This window comes from Elgaria multicarinata, chromosome 4, assembly GCF_023053635.1.
Source record: "Elgaria multicarinata webbii isolate HBS135686 ecotype San Diego chromosome 4, rElgMul1.1.pri, whole genome shotgun sequence".
In the NCBI taxonomy this organism is placed as follows: Eukaryota; Metazoa; Chordata; class Lepidosauria; order Squamata; family Anguidae; genus Elgaria; species Elgaria multicarinata.
In genome coordinates this window covers 137,597,158-137,612,245 of record NC_086174.1, presented here as the reverse complement: position 1 = coordinate 137,612,245, position 15,088 = coordinate 137,597,158, and the positions used below count along the sequence as shown (strand labels likewise).

Genomic DNA, 15,088 nt, shown 5'->3' with positions numbered 1-15,088 from the left:
AGTTTTGTAAAGCCGATAGGTCTCAGTTTAAATTGCTGTTGAATTGGCTGGTTGATTGAAGTAAGGAGGGGTGGGCAGAAGCAGATGTTTTTCTGTCTCTCTTCCAGCAATAAATTTTATATTATGGGATGAGCTCTTTGCAAAGAAGCGAGGATTGCATCCAAGCGAGAGCATATAAAGTAATGGAATATAAGGACAGTGTGGGAAATGTCCCACTGTGCATAGTTAATTTTAAGTCACTGGCCCGGCCCTACCATTTCGCAAAGTGAGGTGGCTGCCTTAGGTGGTACTGTGGCAGATGCTGGAGGGGTGGAGGTTAGCCTGTTCCCCTCGGGTGTGGTAGAGGACACTGTCCTTTTGCCAGTGTTCGAAGTTTCAACTGCCAGCCTGATTTGCTTTTGTACATGTAATGGGGGAGGTCGCCGTCTCGTCCTTTGCTTCAGCCAGCAAAATGGTTTGGACCAGCCCCGAAGCATGGAGTTCCTTGGCCTAGGTAGGGTGTTCTCAGATGAAGGATTATTAGTGCCAGCAATCAAAACACACGGTGCAGCTATCCAGTCTTTTTCTCCTTAATAGAGTTGCTTTGGTAAGGAAAAAAGAGATTCAGCTGTGGCATGGTTAGTGCCGCTAACCATGCTGCATAACGTGGTTAGTGATGCTGACCACAATGTGGTTAACAGGTGTGGATGGTTAGGGAAAACTCATGTTAGATGACACACTTAACCACAGCTAAGTATTCCATTAACCGTTTCATGGTTAAACAGCATGGTTTAGCGTGTCGTCTGAACAGGGTCATTTCTTGTCCAATGTAATTTTTCTGTTGCACAGAAGAGGCACTTGAGACCTGTTTTCATTCGTCATGGTAAATGAGAGCGGCTCTGGTTGAATCACCAAGGTCCATAAGTCAGTGGTAGTGTGTGAGCTTTGGTATGAAGAAGGTGGCAGGTTTAATCCCTGGCACCTCCAGTTAAAAAAAAAACAATTGTGTAGTATAGGGGTGAGCAGAAGCTTAAGCTCCAGATGTGTTGGGCTTCAACTCCCAGAAGCCCCTGGCAGCATGGCCAATAGTCAGGAACGCTGGGAAATGAAGTCCAAAACATCTGGAGATTTACTTCTTGTCCACCCTTGGTGCAGAAGGGTGTGGAGAGTGCTGACAAGTAGACAATCCTGTGTTAAATGGAAAAATAGTCTGACCTGGTATAAGGCAGGTTTCTATCTTTCTAAGATGCCATTGCCAGGAGAACAATAGAGAGAGTGGTGTGAACTGATTATATAGGCATAGCCAGTGATACACAATCTTATTGTTGGCTGACATCAAGAGCACAAAGTGACACTATACCTTAGGGGTGGGTGGGTAAGTGTATATGTGTGTATTTGTATTAAAAGACTCCAAGATGAAATTCCTTTTCATAAAAGTGCCAGAGACTACCTTACTGCCCCCTAGTGGCATGTTGAATACCTTCAGTTGCTAGTTTCTGGAGTGAACTGAACGTGGGAGTGTGCAGGGAATAAAGGTAAGAGCTTTCATCGCAACAGCAGGAGAGAGATGCCTCTTTTGAAGCAGCGGCTCACAAACAGCAAGTGGTCCACAAAGTGAGGGCATCAAAGAGAAGGAATGAAAAACTTCGGCTGCTTCGGAGCCTGGAAGCAAAGATAAAGGTATGCCAGTCAGTGCATAACTTGTACCGTACATTCTTGGTGGATGTCAGCCGTGTTTTCTTCTCCCAAATCTTTTTTTGGCATGACAAGGTAAGGAGAGGATGGCATTAGAAAGTTCTATCTCTGTGAAAAATAGGAAAGACCTGGATTGCTAGCATGAAATAATTTGTGTGGTATCCTTCCTTCCTTCCTTCCTTCCTTCCTTCCTTCCTTCCTTCCTTCCTTCCTTCCTTTCTTTCTTTCAGTGAGGGAAGTTTATTATGGTAATCGGGTGTGGTGGTGTTTTTTTTAAAATGGAGCAATAAATATTTTAGTACAAACATTACTTTTAAGAAAAGACATTAGTTATTAGAATTCAACTCATTTTCTACTTCGCCATGTTATGTTTGGGCAAATGAATTCCGATGTCTCAAGGTCCCCATTTCTGACAGTTCTTAAATGTTGATGACGGGCAAATACATATCTAGTTTAAGGCAGACAAACTAAGTGGAATAGAAAAAGTGAATCGCTGTGATCTTCATAGATTTACCCTATGGATGTTGGAATCCCATGCATTTGTAATTTCTACACTAAGGGCACAGATGGTTCCTTCTCCTGGCCTCGCCCCCATTCCTCCAGCCACCAATCATTTGGTGGTCTCCCAATTTTTGTGCAGTTTTTTCCCTTATTCTAAAAGGTGGAAATGCCTCTCCTAAGACAGGCAGGGAGCTCCTTCCGACTGGGGGAGAGGGGATCGTGTTCCCTTACTGTTGGCTCTGAAGCTGCATCTCTTCCGTTTCTGCAACAAGCTGCAATTAAATGGAAGAAGAGAGTAGGAAGAGAAGGGACCACATGTGACAGCGCCCTCTAGAGGGCATTTTATAGCGAAACCTCTCCTGCACAAAGTAGAAAATCGCGACAAATAACGTTATAGCTCAGAAGAGTCACGTTTGATGAAGATTATTTTACAACAACAAAAATGGTGGAAGGGAGTGGGAGATGTGCCAGAGGATCACATCATCGTCAAAATGACCCGCAAAGACCAAGCGTGCTTTAAAATGCTCATCTGAAGAAGCTTAGGTTTATAACAGTATTGATAACTGTTGGAGCCCAAGACACATTCCATATACCATTTTCAAACTGTTTTCAAAAGCCCCGTTCAGACAACACGCTAAACCATGCTGCTTAACCACAAAATGGTTAATGGAATGCATGCATTCCGTTAACCATTTTGTGGTTAAGCAGCATGGTTTAGCATGTTGTCTGAATGGGGCCAATGTGTTATAACCTGCTTGGTATAGATCTGGCCTTAGTTATTGGCAGTAAGAACTTTTAGGCCCACTCACCACTGGATAGTGTGTGTCTCCTGCCCGCCCGCCCCCCACCAGAGTTTCTCTGAAATTGAATTCAGCCCTTGAATTCTACTGCCTTAAGAGCAGGGGAGGGGGGGGGCTCAGAATGGAGAGGGAGGGAAGATGAAGAATAAAATTTCAAACTGACTGTTGAGGAAGAAGGAAAAGAGAGGGAAGAAATGGTTGGAGAGAAAGAAAATGAGGCAGGCACTAGAGCGAAGGAGCAGAGCTGTTCAGGGAAGACAGCCAGGTGGCGAAGAAGCAGAAGAAGCAGATAAGAGCAGCCTTCCTCCAGCAGGGAGGAGTGGACCTTCACAGAAGAAGCCAGCAACAACAGACAGAAGGAACTAGAGCAGCCTTCCTCAACCTGGGGTGCTCCAGATGTGTTGGACTGCATCTCCCAGAATGCCCCAGCCTGGGGCATTCTGGGAGTTGTAGTCCAACACATCTGGAGCGCCCCAGGTTGAGGAAGGCTGAACTAGAGCAAGCAACAGTTGCTGGTCTATCAACAGTAATGCCAAGCTTTGTAGTAAACTGTGGTTTAAAGTTAGAGTTGCTCATATTTGGTTGATATAGCTCTATTTGTTTTTTCATTAATATCGACCCTTTACTCCAAATCCGAAAGTGAAGTCAATACTGTTAAAATCTTCTCCGGTGTGATTACAATCTGGATCTCCTCATCCTAATTATAGAAACCACATTAGAGCATGGATAAGGGGACATGCAGTATATATATATATACACACACACACACACCCTACCTACACACCTACGTTTTTGTGGGCCCCAGGGTCCCACTTCTGCCACCACACCACCAAGAATCCGCATTCCTGTGGCAACAGAGAAAAAGGTTCCCTTTCAATGTGAAGGGCTGTGGTTTGCTGTTGAAATTTGGTGGCACGGCAGGAGCAGCTGAAGAAAGGGACTATTTTGAAAGTGTGTGGGGAACAGCTTTGGGTGGGTGCAATGCTGCCCCCCCCCAACCCCTGCATTGCAGCATGTTTTGTGATCTGTATGTTGAAAGGTATGCAAAAACCTTCGTCCTTCTCCAGCTGTCTGTTAGGTTGGAATAAATGAATGGATGGTTTCTCACTTGGTATGACAGATCTATAAACAGTATGGCTCAGTTTGGACAACACAATAACCACCGGTGGTTTTAGTAGTCAGTTGAATGGTCAATGGTTGGTATTTGTGTCATCTGTCAAGCAAAAACCACCCCACGGTTGACTTTTTGGTCAAAAAACACACAGGAGAAACACAACCGGGCACAGAGTTGACTAGTCACTCTACAGGTGGTTATTGTATTGTCCAAACTGAGCCAGTGGAGTTTGCGACCCATTGAGTGGACTTTTTTGCCTGGCTACAGAGTTCCCGGGCACGAGTGGGCAAAACTGTGCTGGCTGCTCTGCTACAGCTGGCACAACTTGCAGAGGCTGCTGGGATAGCACTGGTAGGACTGAGGGAGGAGGAAGGGTGGGGAGAGGGGCGGGGGCTGTGTAAATCAAATGCTGGGTTGACTATGAATCCACTCAATGCAAGCCTCAACCACCCACAGTTGTGAAGGAACATGCTGTGTGCAGAGTACCTGCAAAAAAAACCAACCGTGAGTTGACTACTCCACCCACCAATGACTAATATGTTGTCCAAACACAGCCTATGAAAGTTAGAGTGACTTTTGGTGTTTTTCTCTTGGAATTTGACTTGCTCTTGAGAAGCTAAATCTGTTTCAAGGCATCTTGGGGAACGATGTCAATGGATTAAATGGAAAAGGGCATCTTTTCTGAAGACAAGAAGGCTTCAGTTTAAGCATCTCAGCTACCTTCTGTCAGGGATGCTGTAGCTTCACCTTGCATTGCTATGGACTCCACCACAAAATACCTAATCAGTGGATAGCCACTTTGGCATCTACCTGATGACTACGGATCTTAGGCTGCATCTTATTCAGCAAAAACTTTTACTTTGTGTCCATTGAACACTGCTATGTCTCTTTAATAAGGGATTGTCTCATTTGGCTAATTGCTAGTGGTGCAATACAGCTAATGCTCCTTTTAGACATATATTTTAGCAATGTCCAGTAGATGCTTCTTTTTGGGAGGAGGTTATTACACAAATAAATTTTGTACTGGAACAGTCTTCAGCGATGTACATGTACTTTCAAATTATTTGCCTGCTTCATGGAAATTAACAAATAGAGTAAATGAATTCTCTGCACCCTTTTGACAGCTCAAAGACTGATATTACAACATTGGAAGGATAAACACTCATCTCCTATAATGCCAAGGATTTTTTTCAGGTGCCCACGGCCACCATATTGGGGACCCATCCATGGATGCCATTGGAGATGCCCATAGGTGCCATGTTGGGGACCCCTGTCCTAGGTGGCATTGTGGTATAGCAGAATAGCGCAAATGTACAAGTGGAAATTGTAAAGGAAGCACGTCCCAGCAAAGCTGGCTTTTCCACTGGATTTTGCACAGATCCGAAGAACACACGCACACAGCTCCAGTACTGGAGGGTTAGGCCCAATTTTATTGAGGATAAGGGTAGGAAATACAAAATTAGCATTCACAGGTAAAACATGCAGATACAGAATAAGAACCCAGTCTAAGCAAACTAAAATAACTAAGTTGCAAACTATACTTCACCCCGCCATGTGGTCATCCAGCTCAGAACAAAAGCCCCTTTCAAAAGCATACTCTTTATAGATAGTTTCCCCTGCTCCTTCCCCCCTCCCTTGCGAGGATCTTTCACACCTTCCCTGAGATGTTAATTTTCGCTCAAGGCCGATCGGCCTTGCCCCAAGCAGTTCCAGGATGTGCCAGAACGCCCACATGCAGCTGGCGCTTACCTGTTCCGCTCCTAAAATCATAACAATAATAAAACAGCTATTCTCTGTATGATTTAACCCCATCCTTACAGAAATGGCATGTAGAAATGCTCATGGGGACCTGACTTTTTCTGATGATTTGAAGTCAAATAAAACCTGCCCCAGAGCATTTATTGTGTGCTCCCTACTCACAGTTGTTTAGGGATTCTTTAGACAATGCTGTGACTCTGTTTCACTTCTGTTTGTAAACAGCACTTTCGGCGAGTTTTTTAGAGCAGGGCAAATGGAGTGTTTCTGATGGTGTTTCCACTTGTGAATTTGCACTATTCCGCTATACCACAGTGCCAGTAGAGGTTAGGTAGCAGGAAAGGAAATACTCCTCATGTGGTATTTTAATCTCAATTGTTTGATGACACTGAAAGTATCTGCAGCAGATTAACAGCCTCATGTATCAAAGCTCCTAGAATATTAATGTTTATATATTTTTAACAATTTCTATGCAATTCTATATCCTTTAGAACTGGAGACCGACTTCCTGTTTAGGTCACTTTGGTTTCATGGATAGCAAAGTCTCTAACCTGCAAAAGATGTTAGATGAGCCTTTGGACAACCCAGTAAAAAAAGGGGCCTTGATGGTATCATGACAGTCTTCAACAAGAAACTTGGTTGATTTGTGCAATTCAGGAGAGTGAATGTTTATTTCATTTAAACTCCAATCCTTCATTTCTTATTTTCCTAAGGGCTACAGAACATTGTCGTTGGCAATGGCTGGAGGCTTAGAGAAGGCATGTCACCGCTGCATCTCAAAAATCGCCAGCAATGGTAGGTTGCCTGCTAGGAATAGTACCGAGGAATCTGCAGTGCTATAATCACATGTTAATTTTAGAAAGTGCGTATTAGCCCTCTTGCCACACAATCCTATACATGTCTACTCAGAAGTGAGTCCCATTGAGTGTGACCAGCATTACAGGAAAAGAATGGCTAAATTATCCCTTAACTGCCTGGTTGTTAATCAGTTCCTGTTCTCCTGGGGATGGTCTTCACACACACACACACATACACACACACACACACAGAGAGAGAGAGAGAGAGAAAGAGAATAAGAGTTGATCAATGGAACAATTTATACATGTGCAAATAATGCTGGCTGCCCTGAGCAGGAAGCAACTAGAATGAGAAAAAGCTAATTATTCCAAAGGACGGAGCTTCTAATTAAAGCATAGCAGCTCTCAGAAGTCTCAATATTGTTTTGATAGCCCACACTGAATAGGCTGCCACTGCAATGGTCACAAATCAGAAATAAAATGTATGAATATCACAGAAAACACTAGATTGCAATGATATTGTCTGGATTCTCCCTAAAAAGTGAGTGAATACAGGATGGCAATTCCAGACTAGTAGCTTAAAGCAAGCAATAGTAGTGTCCATCCTTGTATATCTCTTATTGGGCTCATGCAGTTTTAACATTATTATTATTATTTATTAATTAATTAATTTCATTTCATTTCTATATCACCCCATAGCTGAAACTTTCTGGCCAGTTTACCACATAAAAATACAACATAATAAAAAATAGTCTACACAGGAAAAACAGCTAAAAACAATTTAAATAAACAATGTTTTTCCTAATAGACCTGTTCTAAAACACCATAGATGCCTCATCATATACCATCCATTACATGCCTGGGAGTAGAGGGTGGTCTTGAACTGGTGCTGAAACGATGACAGTGTTTGTTTATTTATTTAGAATATTTATATACTGCTCCCCATTGAAAAATGTTCATGCTAGGTGGGCCTCAACAGGGAGCTCATTCCACCTCCCTTGGAGGTAACACTCAGAGGGAGGTCCCAGGTGTTGATCGTAGTGTCCGGGTATGTTCAGGTCAGGCATGACATTCCATCAGGTATTGCGGGGGGAGAGCATTTGATAGGATGTTTTAGCTTTTGAATCGTCCTTTAACTCAACATTTATTTCCTTACAGCATCCTATATTTTTGGACTTCTTGCTTTCTTAGCATTACCACTGTCTATGGCTTTTACAGGTAAGCTGTTTATCAAGGAAATTAATTTAGCACCCAAAAGATACAAGCTGAAATACCTAACTCTCTATCTAATTTTTTTACGAAGTCAAAACCAGCTTTGGTTATCCTTCATGAGCATTTATTTGTAGTCATATGGATATGGACGAGGTTTCAAATTCAGCAGAAAACATGCAGATATGCTGAAAAATAGTGACAAATGTACTCATTAAAGCTACAATCCTGGACACACTTGCCTAAGAGGAAACGCCTTTGAACTCAATGGAGTTTAATTCTAAGTAGACATATACGGGTTGGCAATTTAAATCAGGGAAACTAAAAAAAAGAAAACATGAGATAAACTAAGACTGCAGTCATTCAAACATCTGTGGCAGAGCTATTGGCTATGAGAACTCTGCCTTCAGTTGATTGAATTGAACCGTTAGCTCAGTTGCTGAGAGAGCTTTTAAAAAAAGTTTAAGCAATCAGCACACGAAGTCCATGATCAGACATGGCTACATGTTGGTGGGATCCTTCCTTCAACAGAGAATAGAGAATCGTCAATATTACTTGTAGGTTGTATATGTTAGGCCGTGTGTGTGTGTGTTTATGGCTTATAATCCGGAACTGCAGTTAGTGCATGCATCTATATACACACCACCCTCATTCTAAAAAACGAATGCCTCTCTTAAGGCTTAGTTACTAGCAGTAAGAACTTTAAGATACAGAGCATCATCAGACAAGCGCTTCATCACCCGCTCGTTAACCTCCACTTACAGATGTTCGAGAGTCCTTTAGACAACGTTGTCTGCCTCCTGCTCATTCCACTCATTTTTCCGCCACAAAATAGACCCTTTTTAATCCGTCTTTTTTTAAAAAAACGGAATGTGCCGCCATTTCTGATGTATGCAGGAAAAGTGGCACAATATAAACAGCCCCTGAATGGGCCACATGGTTGCTGCTGCTTCCTCTTTCTCTCCCCGTGTAAAGAGACTGTCGCTATTGTGGGACAGCAGCAGGAGACCCTAGTGATGATAGGGAAATGTGAAAATCCACCTGTCTGATGACGCTCACAATGTGCGGGTAATGTTTTTATTTTTGGCTCTATCTCCTTTTGCCTTTTTCCCTTCAGCCACTGCATCTCTCCTTTTGCCCATTAGCAGCTAGCTAGAGCCCCCTGAAACATTCACCAATTAATTACTTTTTGTTTTGTTCCTCAGGCATGAAGTTCTTAGATGACTGTCCAGTGCAACCACTAATTCCCTTATATCTTCTTGTGGGTGGTGTGGTTGGCAGTTTGAAGGTACTCTTCTTCATCAGACATTTTTTCCTTTGTGATTAAGTCTGTTTGGAATGCAGTTCATTCATAGAAGATGTGGGGAAAACACACCTGATACTTATATTTGTGAGTTTATGCCAAGGAAATGAAGCTTTAATCCAGGATGAGACTTCTGAATGTAACCTGGTTCTGTGCACCTGGTTCTGTGCAGTGGTGTAGCCTTCTTTAAGAAACAATTTTATTGAGTTCCACCAATTTTCGTTTGAGAAGGTCTCCCATGCACAGTGGGTTAATGTTACGTGGCCGGTAGATTAATCAGCAATGCAGGGGAAGGCAAACCTGCTAATATTACCCTCCTGCACAAAGGAGCTGCCTTATTCAGCATGGAAACTGGCAACTCTGGAAGCAGTGCTTAAACTTTGCCTTCACACCTGAAATGGTGGTGCAGGTTTTACTTGGCAAGCTGAATGGGTTGGTCTTCCCTTCATTCTTGGAGTCTAACTTATTACTATATTTGAGTTTTGGAAGAAATGTTTCCTCAGAAACAGACTAAAAGTTGCTTATAGTTTTTTTTGTGAGAGGAGGGGGAGGTTGTTTGTTCACTTCATAATGAGGGTTGCTGACTCTTTTTCTTACAAGGCACCTGTGCTAGGGTGACCATTTGGAAATGAGGACCGGGCTCCTGTATCTTTAACAGTTGTATAGAAAAGGGAATTTCAGCAGATGCTATTTGTATGCATGCAGTACCGGGTGAGATTCTGGTCACTCTGCAAAAGAGGACAGTTTTAACTGTTGTGAAGAAGAGGGAAGCTCACCAAGTGCTGCATGCTTACAAATGACACCTGCAGAAATTTCCTTTTCTATACCACTGTTAAAGATACAGGAGCCCTGTCCTCCTTTCCATATGGTCACCCTAGCTATATCACAGGGAGAAATTGAGTAGGTGACGTTTTCCTGGCATGGAGATGCAGTGAATACTAGGGAAGACTTTCACCTACTAAATTTTCTGCATCGTTAATAGGAACTGTTAAAAGCACCAAAGCTCTGCCAAGAAAAAAATGTGAAATTAGCAAGATATGTTTAGTGAGGGAAAAACATAGTCATTCCTATTTTTTGCTTTTGAGGGTGATTGAGGGGCCTTTACATATAACTGCATGGGAAGTATTTATCCATGAGAGCCCCCATCTGGCTGAGGTAGTATTTAAATAAACCAAGTGACTGGGAGCTCCATCAGACCAGCGTTTTATTGCACATTTATTACTGGGCGCTCAGATTTTTGTGGGCCCCTCTCACGATGTCATCTGCTGCCTGTGTGCCTCCCGCCCCTTCTAGCCTTCTTCACGTGACCAAAAAAAACAAAACCCAGAAAGTCTGACATTTTAAAGACGGAAGTTGCCACTATCTCCTGCTGTGTGCAGGAGAAGCAGTTGGATCAAAATGGTCCCCTGAATGGGCCTCATACATGTTGTTTACCTCCTTTTTCAAAAGAGGAAATAATGAGAGACAAACGTGAGCAGAGAAGTGATGGTAAGGAAACGTGATTTCCCCTGTGTAATGACACTCTGGGGCACAGTCATGGAACCACAGGACAGACTTAAAATCAGCCCCTGTGGGTGAGTCACTGAAGCTGCATAGGAGCTGGTAATAGAAAAGTGACCGCCGTGCATCTGGAGTAGCATTAAACATACCTCTGAGAAGTACTTCCCATCCCTATAATTTTCTGATTAATCCTGGCACACTGAGCAGATCCGACTAAATTCTCCTTTTTATGTCGAAGTAAAATTCAGTCAATAATGTAAGTATTGGAGCCTAACCTGCAATTTGTTGATTGCTCATCTTTTTTCGGTTCTTCCTTTTGTGCAATGTATAGGTAGCTCTTCTGCTCTTTAACTCCACTAGGATGAGACAACTGCTTTCCAAATCAGTCATGATTGATGATGATGACGCCGACGAATATCCATGGAGGCAGAATGCGCACAAATATTACATTCATCTTATACTCAGCCTCTTCCTCTTCCTCTGGTTCATACTGGGGAACTACTGGGTATTTTCGGTCTACCTGCCTAATTTCATCCCACCTTTCCACCACCCCCAGGATTATTGTGATAAAATCCTATACATTTTTGCAGTTGGGGTGCTCATCATTAGCCACATTGTGCTGGTTTTGCTGATCTTCTGTAGCTGCTGCATATATTGCTGTTCCAAGCAACAATATGCTGCAGAAGAGGATTAAGACAGAAATTGAGCCACAAAACTACTAGAAAAGTGATGGCATAATAGAGAGAGGTAATAGTAGTATCCATGGGTCATATACTCTATGTGCACAGATGGATGCACACATTGTATATGAGTAGCAAACTCCATTGAGGGGTTTATGAGATCTGTTTTGCATGTTGCTATTCCTGACAGGGAAATAAATCTGGAAAATGGGAAGAGTGTATTTATTTGAACTGTGGCAAAAGGGTATTTTGTGCCCTGTCATGGTATGTATCAACTTCCCAGTGCACGCACCCAAACTGACAAACTTCCACTATCATGTACACACTTCCACTTAAAATGCTTTCTCAAACAGCTATTGATTTCCCTGTTGCAAATGATAAAACATGAGGCCGAGGAGAATGGGGGTACAGTCAGTGGCACAAGTAAATGACTTTCATACAAAAAAAAATCCAAGCTATGATGCAAATAGTTATATATATTTAATGTCCTGGTCTTTTCACTTTAAAATGTCCCTGATATATTTAGGGTCTTCTTTTTTTTAAAGGTAGTCTTTAACAACTGAAAACTTTTCTGTTCTTGTTCCTGGCTTATCACAGACTGTTATTCTGTGCTCTCTAGTCGAATGGGTAAGTGCTCTCCATATGCTAAGAGGCACTCTCCTTCCACGTAATCTAACCCCAAAGATAAAACAGTCTTAGCGGATCCTTAAGTAACTGGGCAGGTACAGAAATATGCTTTTGAAAGGTGTTCTTAGCCTTGGCGCTTGTTAAAACTCTAGCCTTGACCTCTGTTACAGTACAAAAAATATCATTTTTTTCTGAATGAGAGTGAGTGTCAGAACTTACCTTTGGTTTGTCCAAAACATTTCGAAAGACTAAAATAATGGGATGGCAAATTTAGTCCACAAAGTTATTTGGAAAATTTGCTTCTTTTATCTTTATACCTTTGCAAGAGGCATGCATTTCTATATTGTGTCTGGGTATTTTTATATATATATATATTGAGTTGCATTGATTGTACTTTCAGAGCTTAGGCTTATTTCCTAGAATGACGCATGTTGTTCGGCTATTGGGCAGTATAAAAATGTAATAAATAAATAAATAAATATAAATAAATAAATATCTTCTTTGTGGATTGATATAATCAAATTAGTATTTATTCAAGCGAGCAGAAATGATCATTTCCTGGTATGTCTGTAAGGCAACAGCACTGAGATTCTTTGGTTATGGGTCCTGGTGTATCCTAATCTAAGGTAGCAGAATGTAGTAGTGTGAGATATATTTTAATTATTTGATGCTTTCCTCCATGGATTATGCAACATCATTAAGTACTCCACACTACAACAAACTTGTAAGGTAGGCCAATACCGACCCCATTTTATAGACTGGAAGTGAAAGAGCTAATGACTTGCACCGAACCAGCCAATGACCTCAGCTGAGATTTGAACCCAGCATTTCTAGATCAAAAGTTCGATGCTTCATCCAGCGAATCAAATCATCAATGCATGTAGTGACCCCATCCTCAACTTCTCTAGGAAAAGAGGGATCCCACCTGATGCTGGTGAGAATAGGGTGATGCATAGAGAGGAGATGGGTGATGGGGTATATTACTGTAGAGAAGTGCAGTTATCTAGAGCCATTACAGCACTTTAACCAGAATGCTTATGAAGGAAAGAGCACCAGTGACAGTGAACAGGGGACTGGAAGCTAGAGATCCTGAATGAATACTGTCTGTAGGAGGTAAGGCAGTGAGTTTCCCTCCAAATATCATCCAGCTGTTCCCTTGGCTCTTGAGTTTGGGCTTTTAATGGCAGTACACCAAATATATACAAGATAAATCTTCCACCAACCCACAGCAGCAAAGGTTTGACATGAACAGCATTCTATATATGTCAGTAAAGACCCTTTCCCCTAGATCACCCTCATGCAATGGAGAAACCAGGATGATGATACACAGAAAAGAGCAGACTTAATTCTCAGTGGCTGGCATCCCCCATCAACAACAATCAGCATGGGTTATGCTGCCACCCCAGTGATATTCCCAAGGGCATTCCTTACTCCTGTAAATGTGAAAACTTGCCATTCACCCCGTGGGGGCAGTAATATAATTGAACCCAGTGAGGGAGGAAGCAGCAGCCAGGCACCTCTCCACCGTGCCTGGGTCCAGCTCCAGCTCAGAGCCCCCTCCCTCCTGCTACCAACTGTCTCTGGAGAGGCCACCAGTGAGGGAGGAAGCAGCAGCCAGGCACCTCTCCATCGTGCCTGGGTCCAGCTCCAGCTCAGAGCACCCCTCCCTCCTGCTACCAACTGTCTCTGGAGAGGCCACCAGTGAGGGAGGAAGCAGCAGCCAGGCACCTCTCCACCGTGCCTGGGTCCAGCTCCAGCTCAGAGCCCCCTCCCTCCTGCCACCAACTGTCTCTGGAGAGGCCACCAGTGAGGGAGGAAGCAGCAGCCAGGCACCTCTCCACCGTGCCTGGGTCCAGCTCCAGCTCAGAGCCCCCTCCCTCCTGCCGCCAACTGTCTCTGGAGAGGCCACCAGTGAGGGAGGAAGCAGCAGCCAGGCACCTCTCCACCGTGCCTGGGTCCAGCTCCAGCTGAGAGCCCCCTCCCTCCTGCCGCCAACTGTCTCTGGAGAGGCCACCAGTGAGGGAGGAAGCAGCAGCCAGGCACCTCTCCACCGTGCCTGGGTCCAGCTCCAGCTGAGAGCCCCCTCCCTCCTGCCGCCAACTGTCTCTGGAGAGGCCACCAGTGAGGGAGGAAGCAGCAGCCAGGCACCTCTCCACCGTGCCTGGGTCCAGCTCCAGCTCAGAGCACCCCTCCCTCCTGCTGTCACCTGTAACTGCTGAACTTTCCAACTAAGATTGTAGTGCCTGAATTTGCTTTCCTTTTCCCCCTCCCCCTCCTCCCTCCCAATCCCCTTTCCTTTTGTGTCATGTCTTTTAGATTGTAAGCCTGTGGGCAGGGACTGTCAAGAAATACTTTTGTAAGCCGCCATGAGAGCCTTTTTTGGCTGAATGGCGGCATAAAAATCCTTAAATAAATAAATATAAATAAATAAATATAATGAGGCCAAAACCTGCCCTCGCCATCCCTGACACTGGGTGGACTAACCATCTTTGTCAGGGATCCTACAGATGGATCCAGGGTGTGTCTGTGTGCAAACTGCATTGAAACACTCTGTATCCCCTCAGGGACCTTGCACTATTCAAGCTCTTCCACCCACATACATAATGAAGGGCATTTTGCTAATCTTATTAAAAACACAGTGTGGCTTGATGCTGGCGAGAAGTAATTTTGTTACTGTGTACCATTGATTGCTGCTTTTAATCAATTATTTTATTATGCTGCTTTTGATTTTCTGTGTTTTGTATGGTGCCCTGTGAGCTATTAGCTATAGGGCAACTAATAAATTGTAGAAATAAGAAACAGCATAACTATTGCAAAGTATTAAAAAGGACATACCATCTCCCCACTCTGCCCCCATCCTGATTTGTTTGATGTGTTGGGTATAATGTTTGAATGTGGGAAAAGTGTAGCTGTGACAGCAACTGGCTACCTGGACAAATGTATTAAAATAGGCTCAGATTTAATTAAGAGACAGTGGAAGATGCAAGCCCATTGCAAAAGGAAAATGATCACATCTGGACACACACAGCTCATGCTCCAAATTCCATGAATGAAGCAGTGTGATTGCACAGCAACAGCCTTGTCTGGAAGTACCCATCTTTTATTTCTAATCAACCTTCTATGATGAT

At 43.3% G+C, this 15,088-nt stretch overlaps 1 protein-coding gene across 1 annotated transcript; it reads left to right on the top strand.

Moving 5' to 3' along the window:
* The first annotated feature begins 6,581 nt into the window (after positions 1 to 6,581).
* On the top strand, positions 6,582 to 11,347 carry TMEM272 (transmembrane protein 272). Its single transcript, XM_063125850.1, has 4 exons — positions 6,582 to 6,639; positions 7,800 to 7,859; positions 9,056 to 9,138; positions 10,985 to 11,347. Exons 1-4 carry the CDS (start codon positions 6,582 to 6,584, stop codon positions 11,345 to 11,347), a joined length of 564 nt encoding a protein of 187 aa, XP_062981920.1.
* Positions 11,348 to 15,088: the final 3,741 nt, after the last annotated feature.